The sequence below is a fragment of the Morone saxatilis genome, unplaced genomic scaffold, assembly GCF_004916995.1.
Source record: "Morone saxatilis isolate NCDOM2014 unplaced genomic scaffold, NCSU_SB_2.0 Contig17, whole genome shotgun sequence".
Lineage (NCBI taxonomy): Eukaryota > Metazoa > Chordata > Actinopteri > Moronidae > Morone > Morone saxatilis.
In genome coordinates, this window is record NW_023339729.1 from 13,235,183 (window position 1) to 13,251,130 (window position 15,948).

Consider the following 15,948-nt stretch of genomic DNA (forward strand, 5'->3'; position numbering starts at 1 on the left):
CACACACATACAGACACACACACGTACAGACACAGGATGTATGTATCCTCCCAGCTGCTTACTGCACCAGTTTAATCTGTCTTTGCTGCATGCCAAGATTTATCTCAGCACCTGCGTTGGCAATGCTGAGTCTTTCCACTGTACTAAAATTTTTGTGTATGGGTGTGTGTGCCCAAGTGTGTGAAGCCAAGCAGCAGGAGAGAGCAAGCTAATAAATCCTCTCCTACAACGTCTCTTGCAATAATGAGACACTTCTCACCTTTCCTCCCTCTCTTCTTTCACTCCCTCTCTCTTTCGTCTGTCTGGCACACACACGTGCACGCACACACATGCATGCACACACCCCTGAAGAACTACCCTGGGGGGCTCTGGGATTCCTCCCTCTCCTTGCTATGGCAACACAACTTCACTCCTGGACATTTTTCCCACAATTGGACACAAGAAAAGTAACAGAGCATCTCTAAAAAAAATATACAACATATCTTCGTCCTCTCTGATGGGAAAATGAGACAAGGAAACTTTTACAAAAGACCTCCAGTAGACTGAAGAGATATTAATGAAGTGGTTGCTATCTGTGAGACGGTTAAATAGCCGTTATCAGTTTCACGTTATCTCTATCCACCACAAGAGGAAAGCTCCCTCCAACATGAAAATGAGATACGCTCTGTACCGAGACCAATACATGGGACAGAGGAAGTACCTGCGAATCTATTCTGTACGTCTGTACTGGAAACCAACACTGCAGCATTGACTGCAACTTCCAATGACTAAATGCAATGGCTGCTTTCTTATGTAGCAGTCAAGAGTATTTCACTCAAGCGAAACATTCAAGAAAACATAAAAAACAAGGACATACACTACAGAACATAATATTTTGTTTGCAACAGAAGAGCTTTGTACATGTATATGACCATCGATGCTGCTCAGCAAGATATAATTGATCTTACACGAGATCAATTATGTATATAGACCAGCCAAGTTCTTCTCATATCAGCAGTTGTAAGCAGAGCTACCATCATAAAAGAGTGCCTATTTGCCGTATACAAAAGCTTAACCTATCTTATTTTTTTCCTTTTTTCCTTTTGAAGAGATCTCTTCAATATTATCCTGACTTTAAGCAACAGTATCATCATATTACATATACTGTAATTAGGAGTGGGCGATACATTGCATCATCTATCCTCTGTCCGTCTCCACACTGCACAAGTATAACAACATGCATGTTTCCATTCTGGTTCTTTTGCTGTTTCCTTCCGAGTCATCCAAAAGACATTTCCAAGTTTTAAACACAATGCATTTCTATTCAAACAGACAACAACTAAACCTGCAACTGCAAATCACACCTACCTGTCACTATGTGGAAAAAAATGATAAACAGTGAAAAGTAATCTTGGATAAAAGCATTCACCTCTTCTTGGAATATAAGACGGTATGACTGCTACTAGAAAATCATGTATAGGCCATGTTTCACAGGGAAGGGCACAAATGAGACAGCATTTTTTTAAAAAAGGGAAGTGTTTTGTATTGCCCGTCAAAGACACAGTAGGTAGCGGCCGTATTGCATTTCACCCAGTGTGAATATTTTAAGAGCACTTCTCCATTGGTAGAATGAAACGTTATACTGTACCGATGGCAGTGTAAAGACTCTTAACTTCCCTAAACCTGTGGAGTCAAGATAAAAGAGAAACAAACTAAAGCTGTCTAAACAATGATGAAAAATGTTGCACAGAATACTTCGTAACAGTTATTTCTCACCTATGAAGTGGAGCTGACGTTTGTTTGACGTTTGTTGCTATGTACTATACCCATCTACTTTGGGAGGGAGTAGTATTGTACAAAGTATCAAATTTCCCATGAGATACACCTAGGATTTTATGAAATATGTCACATGTAACACCTAGGGATCTTTCCTCTCAAGACTATAATGCAACTAGCCAATTATCTGAGTGTACCCAGGCGCCACTTGGAGTCAAACGAAATACCATAAAAACTTTCCATCTGAAAAACCAGCAAGATAAACTTGCAAATCAATTTAATTCGTGTAAAATGTTCACAGTAGGCAATAAAATTAGAAAAATCTTTCTCTTTAACTATTTAATCGTTTAACCAAGGGTTCGTAAAAACCAGAAAAACATATTTAGATGCACAAATTAAATGTATCTAATGCAATTCAGGGATGTTTGTACTGAAAACATAGAAGTAAATGTGCAATCTTGGAATGCAGAATGTCTTTTATGTTTCTGCTGTATTGTGTGACATTTGCAGTTGAACACTCCCACCAAGTGGACATAATAGTGAAGTACAAGCTGCAGCACTGTTGCTGCTGTCGTATATGATTCTCAACATGGCTGTTACATTTTTGTTTTGTTTCTTGCTCTTATAGATGAAAATTTTGCACATATTCTTATTCACACACTGATTATTGAAAACTACAGTCTACTGCACCTGGGTCTAAAAAAATAAGATAGGAATTGTTACTGGTGTCAAACCATTATTTATGTCAGATATCGTATCAGTATGCTGGGATCCCCCTCCAATAACAGCTCGAATGTGCCCAAACTCGACTGTGAAACTAATACAGAGGGGGTCACAAGGAAGCTACCGAGTACTTTCTGCAATTTCTTGCTGTACCACAATTAATCTGCTGCTTACTTCATGTGCCGCAATGCTGATAATAATCTAGATATATCCAACACTGGCAGAGAAAATGAATCCAGATTATTAATTTAATTTAGAATAGGGGGAGATTATACAGTACACTGACAGTTGAGAAAAAAACTGTGGTTGGCAATGACACATTTTAGTGGACACTATAATATATGCACACACACACACACACACACACACACACTTTAAAAACTTACCCAAAAGTAACTCGCCGCTGTTTCATATGGCCCTGTGATGAACTGTGCCCTACTTTTCTTTTTTTTAAGATTCCCGACATAACCTGCAAAGAAAAAAATATGCATGACTCATCTCAGTCTGTTCAAGGTTCAAGCAATCGTTTCCTATTCGAGATGCTCAAACTCAATGTGCTGCTAATTATACAATATACTGGTGATACAAACACCTATATGTCGTGTGCTGTGTTTTTGTTAGGGACGATGGACTGACATGCTTTTTTTTGTGGTTGAAGTGACTTTGTTGGGTTTTCAATTTATGTTATTCATCTGAATACCATTACTTTGATCTACTTTTAAATAAAAAGAGAATAAAGTGTAAAATGTACAGCACCTTAGTCAATATTTAAAGGTTTTGTATAAGAAAAGAACCTGCAACTGGATGTCTCACTAGAGCACCAGCATCTCAGACAAAAACAATGAGAAAGAAACAAACCGGTTTGGTCGAAATAAACCCCTTTAAAAAATAAAATTCACCGTGTTATATATGACAATATTTATGAAAAGGGCTGCAATGGCTGCAATTATCAATCCTAAGGGACAAATTTATATAGTTCAAAGTATATCAATTTATCCGTATATCATAAATATCAAAGTACATCCACTAAACATGCTTGTTTTTGCCACTGACAGGCTCAGATTGTTAATGTTTAGCAACATATGTAAAGGATAACCAGAAACAGCTGTAATATCGCTCTCACTCACCATACCCAAGAGACAACAATGGTAATTTTACCTTGCATATCATTGTAACCTCATTCACACTGACAGACACAAAATATGATAATAATAATAATACATGCTTACATGTACCATGTGTTAAAAGAATGCTATACTGGTAAAGTATAAATTAGCTTAGAAATTAGACTTTGTTCTTCAAACCGTTCAAAAGCCCCAACAACCAGAATCTCTTTTTGGTTTAGAGAAGTAGAGAAGTAAACATAGGGTCAAAATCAGGACAAAAACAAAAATATTTCCTGTGATAAAACTTGCAGAACCAAAAAAAAGCAGATAAGTGGTGTAATTTCTGAAACCACTTTGTTATTAAAGAACCCAAAGCCGTTGAGAGAAACACAGGAAAACAGTTGTGAAATTGCACCAAGGGGAGGGCTTACATAATCCCTTATAGAGATGACATGAGGTAAAAGATGTCTGAGTTTCTCCAGCCAAACGCACAATAAACTGTATTTAAGAGAAAAAAAACGTTCCCTTTTTGGCCACTTGAGGCCAGAGGGAACATTTTAAGCTGATATGGTGGATGTGTTAGCAATAGCTGCTTATTTACAAATCCAGCAGTTACAGAGCAACATTAGCATTCATTTGGAGTCGTGTTTCTGACCTCCTGGCAAATGTAAGGCCTCGTTACTACCTGGCATTAACAGGCATCTTGGGTGACCTGATCTTAAGTCTAAAAGCTCCGTAAAGTACAGGTGTGAATGCACCCAAGATGCACTGAGGACGCATTGAGACCCGATCGCTCTACTTATGGACACATTCTTTTAGCAGTTTACACAAATGTGTCTTGGGCCACACTGAAGGATCGCCTACTCAACTGACATCCTGTGCATATGTGGAAGTAAATACTCATTCACCCATCAATGGCATCCTATCAAAGTGCAAAACAAGAAGAAGAAGCCATAACAACAGGCAAAATGGATTTTCGTGGATGGAATACAAAACACAGTGTCTGATTTCCCTTTGGGCCAAAGAGGCAGTACAACGGAAACATATCGCAACCGGAAATTATGTACGTGATTATGTACTTGGTTCACCTGCTCGTTGTTAACTGTGTCTGTCTGCTGTTTGGTGCTGAGTAGTGAGTGTACAGTCAGTTTACTGGGCTTTTCTACTGAAAACAGCTGCCCGCTTTGGTCAAAAACAATATTAAGCATGGTGAGAGTGAATCAAAACAGTAAAGTTGCGGACCGGACAGCTAACCAATGAGCTGAAACCTGTTATGAAGCAGATTCAGGTTGTAGGTTCATCCCTGACCCACACGTTTGGAAACAGATCATTAACTGACACTCAAGTTTTAAATTCAACTCAATACCACTCAACAATGCAGAACTAGAAACCCAATTTATTCCACTCTAACTCAGTGGTAGTACTCTGTCCCTTCCTGCGTCCTGGTTGGCCTGGATCCATTGTAGTGGATAAAGTGACCTGGTTTTACAGAGACTCTCAGTCTGTGCAGAATGCAAAGAGAACAAGACTGCCAAAGAGGAAATATGATGAGTTGGCATAAATGTTACTTGGTACTTGATTCCACTTGGTTAAGCAGGGTAGTATTCAAGCTTCACACATACATACAGTATGCATTCATGACACTCTAAGCTGACCAGCTAAATGTATTTTAGAAGAGCAGTGCCTGATGTCTTCTTGTTGTTGTAAATTACATAAAAACTGTGAAATACTGACATATACAGATTCTTCGGGAATGCCTACAATTAGCTGAATGGATATGACATTAGAAAACGTATTAAAGTCAAAGGTTAGTTAATCCCATTTAGAAAAAGAGATCTCACCTACCTTTAGTGGTATCTGGCCATGCAGACAGTTTTGGCTTTAAGTGCCCAGATTTCTAGATATCTGCCACCCCAGTACAATATGGCTGAATTTAAGGGTTTGAATATAATGATAGGCATTGGTTGGTTTTACTCTGTCAAGCTGAGTTGTCTTGTCACACCATTTTTTCAGTGTAATGTTTTGTCTAAAATGTGGAGGCTTGGTTCAGATTACATACATACATGGATAAAAGCACCCAAACAACAGAATGTATTTAAACAACAGTTACATTTAGATCACTGTAGTAGTAACAGAAATAGAAATGTAGCCTATGCTAAATTATTCTCAAAGCTACAGTAAGAAAGCAGTGAGTTACAGACTCACAGCGTGTTCTCTAAACCAACAGTGTGCTGCCCTTTAACTATTAATTCTCTACACTGTGACTGGATTCCTTTTTCATCGATTCTTGATGTGATATAACCTGCTGCGGCACACACATGTCCAAACAAAACACAGTACCAGAAAAAGTCATGCATTCACACATAAACACACACGGAAAATGTATTCCCTGGGGAGCCATATATATGAGCTCATTCTAACCTTTTATGGTGAGGACACCATGGCAGAAGTCTTTGAAGTCAGTCCTTCCATGAGAGTCAGGGTCCAGACATTTGGCCAACTTCTTCACCTGTGGAAAAGTACGTAGACTATCACAGCACAACTTTCACACATTTCTGTTAAGGCACAGTAAAATGAAGTACGGATGAGGTTATTTATTTTATATTACCTAATAATATTTCTGTCTGTTTGTTTTAGGTCCTAAATGCAGAGGCAAAAGTGTCTACAATAAAAATATATATGTCAATAACTTTTAGCCTGAAACAAAACTGAGGGCAGTGGGGTGGTGTACTAAACGAATCTAACACACCTCATGTGCAATATCAGACATTTGTATCATGAAAGTAGTCAAAGCATGACCAAGTACATCCACGCCCTGACTCACGATCCTCCCACACTCACATCAGTGAAGAGGGCGGCTGCCTTTAAGCACTCTGCGCCACGGTTGAATAATGCATCATTCTCTTTGCAAGCTACCCACAGCCACTTCAATTTTAACAGCACTACTTTTAGCAAAGGTCTGTGACTGAAATGGAAACAACCTTTTAGGGGTTTTCCAAGGTTAAAAAAAACAACTTTGTGTTCTCTGGAGGTTGGATCTTGATGCTTCAACTATGAGAGTGTTACAATAGCAACAACAGATAAATAGTGTGTAACCATACATGGGAAAACTTGCCTCAGGAATTATTTTTATTTAAATGAGCACTGCCTGTTATTAAAACGTATGACACACACACTCACATTGGTCATCTCACACCCTTTATCCACCTTATCCTGGTAAATGCATCACATGTATAGTGCTGCTGCTGATTAAAACATGTTGAGGTGTTCTGAATTGAGGTCACTGGAGGATTTAGATCAGTCTATCTATTTGGATCAAACCCAATTTCAACAGATTTGTATATGTCGACTGGTCCCTGTTCAAAACTGCTGACAGCCTAGATTATTGTTTCTGACTTGTCCTAAGTTGTTAAGGACAAAGTAAAGGGGAAAGAAAAGACGTCAGAGGAGAAAACTGTAGGATTATGTGAGTGTGTGCACGTTTCCACGTGACTGTACAACTGGGAGAGTGGCACCTACTGTGTACAATAGTAGGTCAGGTTGCCACAAAGCAACCAGGGGGATTTGCTCATATAGGGCAATGACATGAGAGGGCAACACATGCAGTGGAACTAGGGGACTGCTTAATACGGTACATCAAACAGAGTAGCATGTAATGTAAAATGAATTGCAAAATTGTACATATCCTATCTAAAAAATCTGATTCAAAAGAAATAAAATGGTAATGTAGTGCAGTATGAAGTGTAAAATGTACTGCATTATACTGTATAGGATCTACTAACATGTAGGTCCTCGAGATACAAATTGCGTCTACTTACTTACATCCTACCAACCGGTTTCCCAGGTCAGTGGAAAGCCTCCCGCAGGACCTAATCAGAGCCTACACAATGTTCCTGCTGACGAGCAACACAACACTGGGGAGCCAATCAACCACAGTGTTCAATTACCCTGACATGCAGTGAGACACCGAGAGGCTTGAGGGATGTCCACTGTGATGAAAAACATCTAAAATACAACCGATAATATCCCTTATTCATCACAAACCGAGCACTTTGAGTCGAATACAGATGATGCCATAGTATTTTCCACTTTGTTTTGTGGGCATGTCTTTTATAATGAACTCTGCTTTGAAAATAAATTATCCTATTTTAAGCTTACATTACATCATTACAATAATGGCATACAGACTGTAGAGTTTGTTTCTAAGCTTCAGTTATTACAGTTTAGCCTCAGTGCGGAAAGACAGCAGAGAAAGAGAGAGGCTGTCCTGGTCATTTTCCAATGGCATCCTTAAGCAGGGATGTGAAGGAGGTAAAATGTATGTGGCAATCAATAAACCCTCTTTGGATTCAATTTTTACTCTGTTCAGGGTTGCAAGAGGCTGGAGCTGTCTCAGCAGAGATTAGATGAGAGGCATAGCGCACCCCACCCTGAACAGGTCACCAGTCTAGGATTATATATACTTCAGATGCATAATGTTCGGGATATACTCTTGAAATCTCGACCAATAATGGATTTTGGCATTTTAGAGTATAAAAATCTGACATGGATATATCATCGTTTTTTTTTAGATTAACACATAATACAATCAAACACTTTTGATAGGAATCCCTTATATGTGGTTATTAAAGAATTGTTAACAGGATATGTACTAGGATACGGACATTTTACAGTTAAAAAAAAGGTCAAAAAAGAAACAATTTATGTAATGTTGTCACATTCTAAATGACGTCAAACAGGGGCGCCCGGATAGCTGACCTGGTGGATTTGCAACCCCGTATACCAAGGCTGAGTCACTTTTCAGCTGTCACTATTGATTAAAGCCAATAAAAGCCACCCCCCCAACCCCCACCCAAACAAAACACCAAAACATATACACACATATACACATATACACACCAACACATACTATTGCAAGGATTGCATTACTATTGCATTGCATGCGGTAACAAGGTGGCACCCCTCGCATGGCCCTGTTATTGTAGCAAAACTATTTACAAATGTGCATAGAAAGTTGTGTAACCGTATCTCAATCCGTGTGTGCGTAATCAGATTTGTAAATGTGTAAAATAATCTGTGAATATGTACTGAGATTTGTGAATGTGCAAATGTGTGTTCAGAGTCAGTGTGCGTATTCAGATTTGCAAATGTATTGAAATCTGTAAATGCAGACATACATATTAATGGCTGAGAAGTCAAAGTATTTGGTCCAAGAGCTGGAAATACAGACAATTCATCAGGGTCAACTCAGGCAGGACTCTCAATTGGCTCTTTTTACACGTGACTTTTGCTTTGGTTTCATCTAAAGTAGGTTGAAAAATGATAAACAGCGCAGCAATGTCACGCTATGTCAGGCTGTACAGCTACTTAAGCACAATAAACATAATACACGTAATATTTATGTCTGCATTTACAGATTTGTCTACACATTTACAAATCTCAATACATTTGTACAAATCTGATTACGGAAACATGGATTCTGAACACACATTTGCAGATTCCTGTACACACTCACAAATCTCCCTACATATTTACAGATCATTTTGCACATTTACGAATCTGATTACGCACACATGGATTAAGATACGGTTACACAACTCTCCACTCACATTTGTAAATAGTTTCTCCATACCTTGCCTAAACTAATACGAGTACTTGTAGTGAGAGACAGTGTCTGGACCTGATTCATCAGACACTGTCTGGAGCTCATATGAGAAATTTGCCTCTGAAAAATATACGCTCTGATCGGGTTGATGAGGCAGAGTTTTCACTTGTCTTCCTAAAAAAATATCCCCAAAAAAACAAAGTACTGGAATACTGATTTGAATGATTCCCATGGCAACAGTAGAAGCTTTGAAGCTACGAATCCAAACAGACTTTAAACCCCCCCAAAAAAATATTCAGGACAGACGTACAACATATAGACCAATACCCATATTTTGTCAGTAAGCTAATGTGAGCTAATATATATCAGAGTGGCCGATTTATCAGTCTTCTCTTTAAATTGATTTACCTCTGCTGGCCCAATCTGCACTGTTCACATGTAAATATTTCCAATAGTCATCATTTTCTGTCAGCTGTAACTCCTTTTAGATTTTACCTGACTTACCACATCAGGTGTCTAATATTCTGCACTTGGAATTCAAATGTAGGAAAAATGTGGTAAAGAAAATACCATATTTACACCAGACAGTACGCCCAGTGAACATTAAAGTTACTTTCCTGCTCCAGCACAACTTAACAACTATCACTATTGCACACAAACTTTCAAATCAGGGAGGTGAAGGAGAATGAGGCAGTTTTGCTGGACTGTCCCAACTATTCCCACTGTTCCCACTGCACAGGTAAGGAACGCTTTGGCACCAGCCTGGAAAAATGAACTTAGGAACCTCCATTGCAATAGGTCCAGATGAGCTCTTCCCAATTAGCCTCTCGTGTGTGCAAAAATAAAAGTGCTAAATAAAAGATGGAGCTTTTTCATCACACAGCAACGTGAAAGACCGTAATTATATCTTTAAAAGCCAAAATACAGTTGTTAAGTTTCAGAAAATGCGTGGCAAGCCCATCAGCACCTTACTTCACTGTAATAGCAGAGGGCAGTCTAGATAGTTCGGAAAAACGACACACATAAATGCAAGAGAAATACTGGGACACAACCATGTTCTCACCTGTTCTGCTTGTCCAAACTGAGAACCCAAGTGCACCAAGTGTTCAGGGCGGATAAACCCGTCCGAGTCCTCGTCAAACACATCAAACACCTCTCTGAGTTTCCTCAGCAACGTCAGCAGCTGCTCCGGCTCAGGAGCGAAGTCTTCATCCATCGCTTTATTGCTTTATTCTTCCTCTTCTCTCTTTCGGGATGTCTTTACCCCGACGTGGCCCCCCACAGCACCATGTCGTTTGGAAACAGCTCGGGCTGCGCGCGTGTGACACAAGAGCTCGTGGATGCTGATGCTGCTGCGCGCGAGAGGAGGAGTGATGCTGACGGACAGATGGACCAAGTCCCAACCCGGAAGTCTAAGTGCTTCCCGTCGCCAGTAGTGTATAGAAGTCCACTTTTCCTTCACCTCCCACTCGTTTTTCATCTGTAGTGTTTGTGGAGTAATTGCCATAGCAACAAATGTTGGTAGCAATTTTTCATAGAGCACAGGAAGGACAAAAAAAAAAGTTACATCCAAACCACTGACAGGCGATTGTAACTAAGACTGAGTTTACTGTGAACTAGTTCTTTGTCTTTGAGTGAAATGATAATGTTGACATTTATTGTCAGAAATGGAATATAATATTCATATGTTCTTAATCTAACATGAGAGCCGTATATCTACAGACGCTGTGGGTGGCCTTCCATGGAGTCCACCATGTTGAACCACCATCTTTAGTAGCCTAGAGGGAACAAACCAAACATTAGCTTTACATAGGAGCATTCGTGTTTTTCTGCATGTTTTACAGCCACCATAGTTTCTCTTTTGCACTTGGAAGGGCGGGGTAATGTGAGGGAGTTGTAATCTGCAACTACACTTGTAGATGTCACTAAATCCTACAAACTGGAGCTTAGTAATAATAAACACAAAGCTGAGACTGACGGGAATTTCATTAGTTTTGTTGCAAGTAGGCGTATTCAATCATAAACCAAAGATCTGCTGGTGGCGCTTGAGTCGGGATCACCAATACAATTCATTCTTAGGGGCACAACAATGTTTGTACTAAATGTCATCGTCTATAGATAACTTTCTTGCAAAGCCCCAAATTTGAACCTCATGTAGATTTTTCACAGGATAAATGAAAACTTTGACCTGGGAAATCTTGGGGAAATATGAATATAATAATATAATATAGAGCAAAAAAGAGTAAGTGGCAATCAAAATATTATTTTTTTTTTAGATCGAAACAGAACAGGTTGCAATTGAAAAAAAAATATGAGAGAACATATTTCTTCAACTTCAATCAAAACTAATGTTTGTAAGTAAAAACATACGACCATTTTGCTTATAAACTCAGTCCCTCTTTGCTTGCAAGTTCTAAAGTTTTGCTTGCGAATATCACTGCACTTTGGATGGGAGTGAGAGACTACGCTGGTTGGATGAGAGAAGAGTTCTATTGGTTGGTTTGACCTGGCTACGCTCTTCCGCATTACACCCACTTCTCCCTTGTGCTGTGGTTGGAGGTAAGCGCTGTTGCTCTTGAAACGTTTCCCATAAAGTAGATGAATAATGAACCAACAAAAAACAACACACCAACCATAACTCGTTCATAAAATGCCCTGCTGCTGCAAGCACACTGATCTAGCACAACATGGGTCTGTCTCTGCTAGTCCCCACGGCCTGAGCAGAGTAGCCTACAAATGCGTGAGTGAATTACAGGGAGGCGTATACAACGTAGGGCTGTGATTTAAACATTTAGTGTTGCATGGTACTCTTGGTCCAAAACGTACGGTTCCTACACACCAGTACTCCGTGGATTAACTAAACTACCGCTGAACGCAGTGCCAAGTTTCACTGTGTAGCGGGCTGCCGCTACTCTCCAGGCTCCCGTTCCAGCTACACGCTGTTCTAATGTCAACAAACACACGGTGGCGCAATGATTATACATTCACGCCACAATTACCACAAAACGCAGATGTATGCTGTACTAGATTATATTATGGAAATGGATCTACAGATTCATTGGGCAACACTACATCTGATCTTCATATCCGCTGTTGTTTTTTATTGACCATGACTTTTATTGTTATGCAATGTTACATCAATACTGTCCAAAAAAAAAATGTAATAGCGTCGTTTTTTCTTTTATGCCAGAACTGGAAAACCAACAGCAGTTCACAAAGCTAGGGTAAGTTCATTGCTTAATTTGTTTTCATGTCAGCAGCCTAAGTGACGTAATGCATTGTCACTGTACAATGTACCGACGTTACTGATGTTTTCTACCAATGTCGCATACACTGTGAAATCTTTCCAGTCTGAGCCAACGTGAAGCCACAGGACGTGCCATTCCATGTCATCTGATTTTCAGGGCCAAATGCCGAATGATAGTCCGGGAACATGTACAGAGTCAGCGGACAGGGACAGGACGCACGAAGAGCGCGACTCCTCAATCCCAGACTGAAGATGGCGCAAGGTAGCAGTTTTGCACCCAGTGTCAAATTGACCACCTAAAGTGTCCATGTAATGCACATTTTCACAGTTACATGTATTTACAGGAATCACTCTTCTCTCTTCATGTGGAGAGAACATGACCAAAAAGTTTCGGCTTTTAACAACTGTACCATTTTTTACTACTGTTTCTACCATTCGTTCTTACTGTCAAGACATTATACTCGTACCTGCAATTTTCACATTAATGGTATTGGGATTATTCAGGTAACATAAATTAACATTACTCTGGCTTTGCATGATGGTAGCGCAATGATGGAGCTGCTGATTTTTTAGGTTGCTGTGTTTGAATTTGGATGTATCTGTACCTCTATTTTCTCTGGACTTGGATGTGGTGGCATCGTGGCTTGACAGTCGGCTTACCTTTAAATTGAACTAAATAAACATTATTTCTTTCGTACAATCACACCAGAGCACTCCCCAGAGGTCAAATGCCTACAGCCAAGGCTGTGAAGATATGGAAGCCGTTTTTACTTGGATCTAATGTGGAAGTAACTCCAAACCCCAGGGAGGAGTTAACTTTTATGCAAGCTGGCCTGGGGAAGAGGACTGTGTCAGTAGATTCTGACATATCACATGTTGAGGTATTATGCATGTTGAAGCTGCTTCTGTGCAATGCCTTTCATATACTGAAATTCCTCCCTCAAAAAATATTTCATTTTAATGTAGTTGTCCAGTTTAACTGGTGAAGACATTTCCCAGGATGACACAGCTCCAGGACAGGTGGCTCCTTTTTAAAGCAGCAGGTACATAATTACTGTACCTTCTTAAAATGCACTTCTTTTATGTTTTGCTGTGTTAATACTGCAGAAAAAACATGAATAAATCATGGTTTATGTCCTTATATTGTTTGTCATTTTAATAGGTGGAAATGGAAAGCGAGAACTTTCAGTTATTCCTTTAGAGGCTGAGGGCTACACTGGGGCCATATTAAGAAGTGCTTCAGGGGGAGGGAAGTTTGTCCTGTACATTGTTCCTCTTCAGGACGAACTTGACCTTACACCTCTCCCTGCTAGTGCTCCTGAGTTTGCCCTCATGTCATGTCCACCTGAGATCTGACCCACATGATGACATCCTCCTCACTGTAAGAATCAATTCAAGGAATAACTGAAAATTCAAGGAGTAACTGAAAGTTCAGTCTTGCCTTAACAAATATCTTCAGTCACATCTTTAGTTGTTTCCAAGTTGAGGTCTAGATATATTTAATTAAAATATCTGTAAAATATCTGTGCCCTGTCACTGTGAGTCAACTTGACAAGTTGCGAAGCAGAACAGCTTTTTGTGTGTGAATATTAGTTTCATTTCTCTGGTTTACTGAAAATGGATAGGCATGCATTTTACAGAGCTTAAATTAGTTGTCTTAGATTGTATCTTCCTCCTAGCGGAACAGAAAGTAGCAGTTCCTGAATCCCCGAATCACATGCAGGGACCACGTGTAAAATCACTGATTTATGAGAAGATGCTGTTCTACTGTCTTGGAAAAAGGATAAATCCTATTCTGTGTTGCACTGTATGCTGATAAGGATTATGATGCTGACACGTAACCCACGATTTGTTTTGTAAATAAGCGGTGTATTTCTGGAGGATTTAATGAGCAGCCGTGATGCATGCACATCCCAGAGTTGCATTTAAAATTAGGAGGCAGCATGTCATGTAATGTCTACTGTGCCATGTAATACAAAAATAAAATAAATGCATCTCTTCACTTACACCCTTCTGCAAATAATCATGGTTAAAATGGGTGGATTTTGTGTTTTATTTGGAAAATGTTAATCTGTGGCATTTATAAAGAACAACTGTTCATCTTATTCATAGAAAATATACCCTCTTCTGTATTTCTTGTGCGTCATCATGTTTGCTTCCCTGTAAATGCTTGTGTGTATACTGGCTGGGAAAGACCCACTTCAACGAGCATCTGATTTTTGAAAGACAAAGTTGCAATTTGTTTTTCTTCTCTTCTATCTTTTTGTAGATTGTATTGTTATGTTGCTATGTGTGTACTGTCATTGTCTATCTTTGCTTTGCTGCAGTTGAAATTTTCCCCAGTGGGAACTGAAGTGACCCGAAAAGGAGGCTCTTAAAGAAAAAGTGATAGGCAGGGCACTCTGAAGGCTCCAACTTGAGAATATTTTTTATGATAGATTAGATTTACTGCCCCTCTATAACTTGCTTTACTGCCAATGAAATTCTAGTAGAGCCAATTTTCCTTTTGGTGAATTGATAATGAAATACGACTCTTCATTTTGCTGGGTGCTTGTGGAAGTTCCCAGACTAATGTGATTTAAATCCCCATTAAATCGTCTTTAGAAATATTTACCACCTTGAAATACATTAAATGAATTATTCACTCTTCAGCTCTCCTTTAGGCTTGAGTTCTAGTCCCTCTGTTGTCCAAACTAAACTAAGTTTGGAGTTGTTGATACGATTTATAAACATCTTGTTCCATCTATCAATGAGCTAATTCTTGGTCACTATTATCCAATTTCCTTTTGCTTTCATCATCTGCAGATGTGGCTGCCACAAACATTTCCCCACACTTTTAAGCCTTCTTTTATACAACAAAGAGCAGGCTTTTGTGTAGACTCCAATACAGTGGTTCTCTAACTTTTTGTTAAGGATCCCCAAATTGATACCTGTATTTGAGAAGATGTAGTCTTCATGATCCTCATCTGATAAGATTTAGTTATTCCACAACTGTCTATGCTATTGGCAGGTTAACAGTGAAGGTTGTGAATCTTATGAACAGAATAGTCAGTCTTATACATTCTGTCATTGGGCTCCTTTGTGCTTGGAAGGGGAGGGTGAAGTGAGGGAGGTGCCACTAAATCCTACACACCGGACCTTCAAGCTTGACTCATAACAGTTGAAAAAATTACAGTATCAGACTACAGCATTTACCTTTTTCCCCATTTTTATATCACAGAAAATGAAACTAATGTGGGAGGCAACATCTCTCTCACTAATTTTGTTCTGTTTGAGGAGAACTTAAAAGCAGCTTATTATCAAGCTCTATAACATCCATTAATTTGCAGACACATAAATATCTTTTACACGTGAGTTAGTGAGACACATGCTATTTATTCTCTTCATACCCCAAAGCAGTGGATTCCAAAAAAGGAAGTGTGTTTACAGGTTCAACTTCCACCATCGTTCTGTCTTCAAGAGGATGTCATACTTAAGATAACAGACAGAGAGAGACAGAGAGACAGGGAGAC

General features: G+C 39.3%; 1 protein-coding gene across 2 annotated transcripts in view; it reads right to left on the minus strand.

Annotated features, from left to right (window-relative positions):
• rab11fip4b (RAB11 family interacting protein 4 (class II) b) overlaps nt 1-10,534 on the minus strand; it is a 55,973-nt gene extending 45,439 nt beyond the window's left edge. Inside the window, exons 1-3 of one of the 2 annotated variants that reach the window (XM_035660567.1) lie at nt 10,253-10,534; nt 6,006-6,093; nt 2,865-2,947 (exon numbers count right to left, since the gene is read on the minus strand). In XM_035660567.1, coding sequence (XP_035516460.1) covers nt 2,865-2,947; nt 6,006-6,093; nt 10,253-10,405 — 324 coding nt within the window. In that variant the 5' untranslated portion in view covers nt 10,406-10,534. The remainder of the gene's footprint in view (nt 1-2,864; nt 2,948-6,005; nt 6,094-10,252) is intronic. The other variant, XM_035660568.1, reaches the window with a different exon arrangement.
• Nucleotides 10,535-15,948: the final 5,414 nt, after the last annotated feature.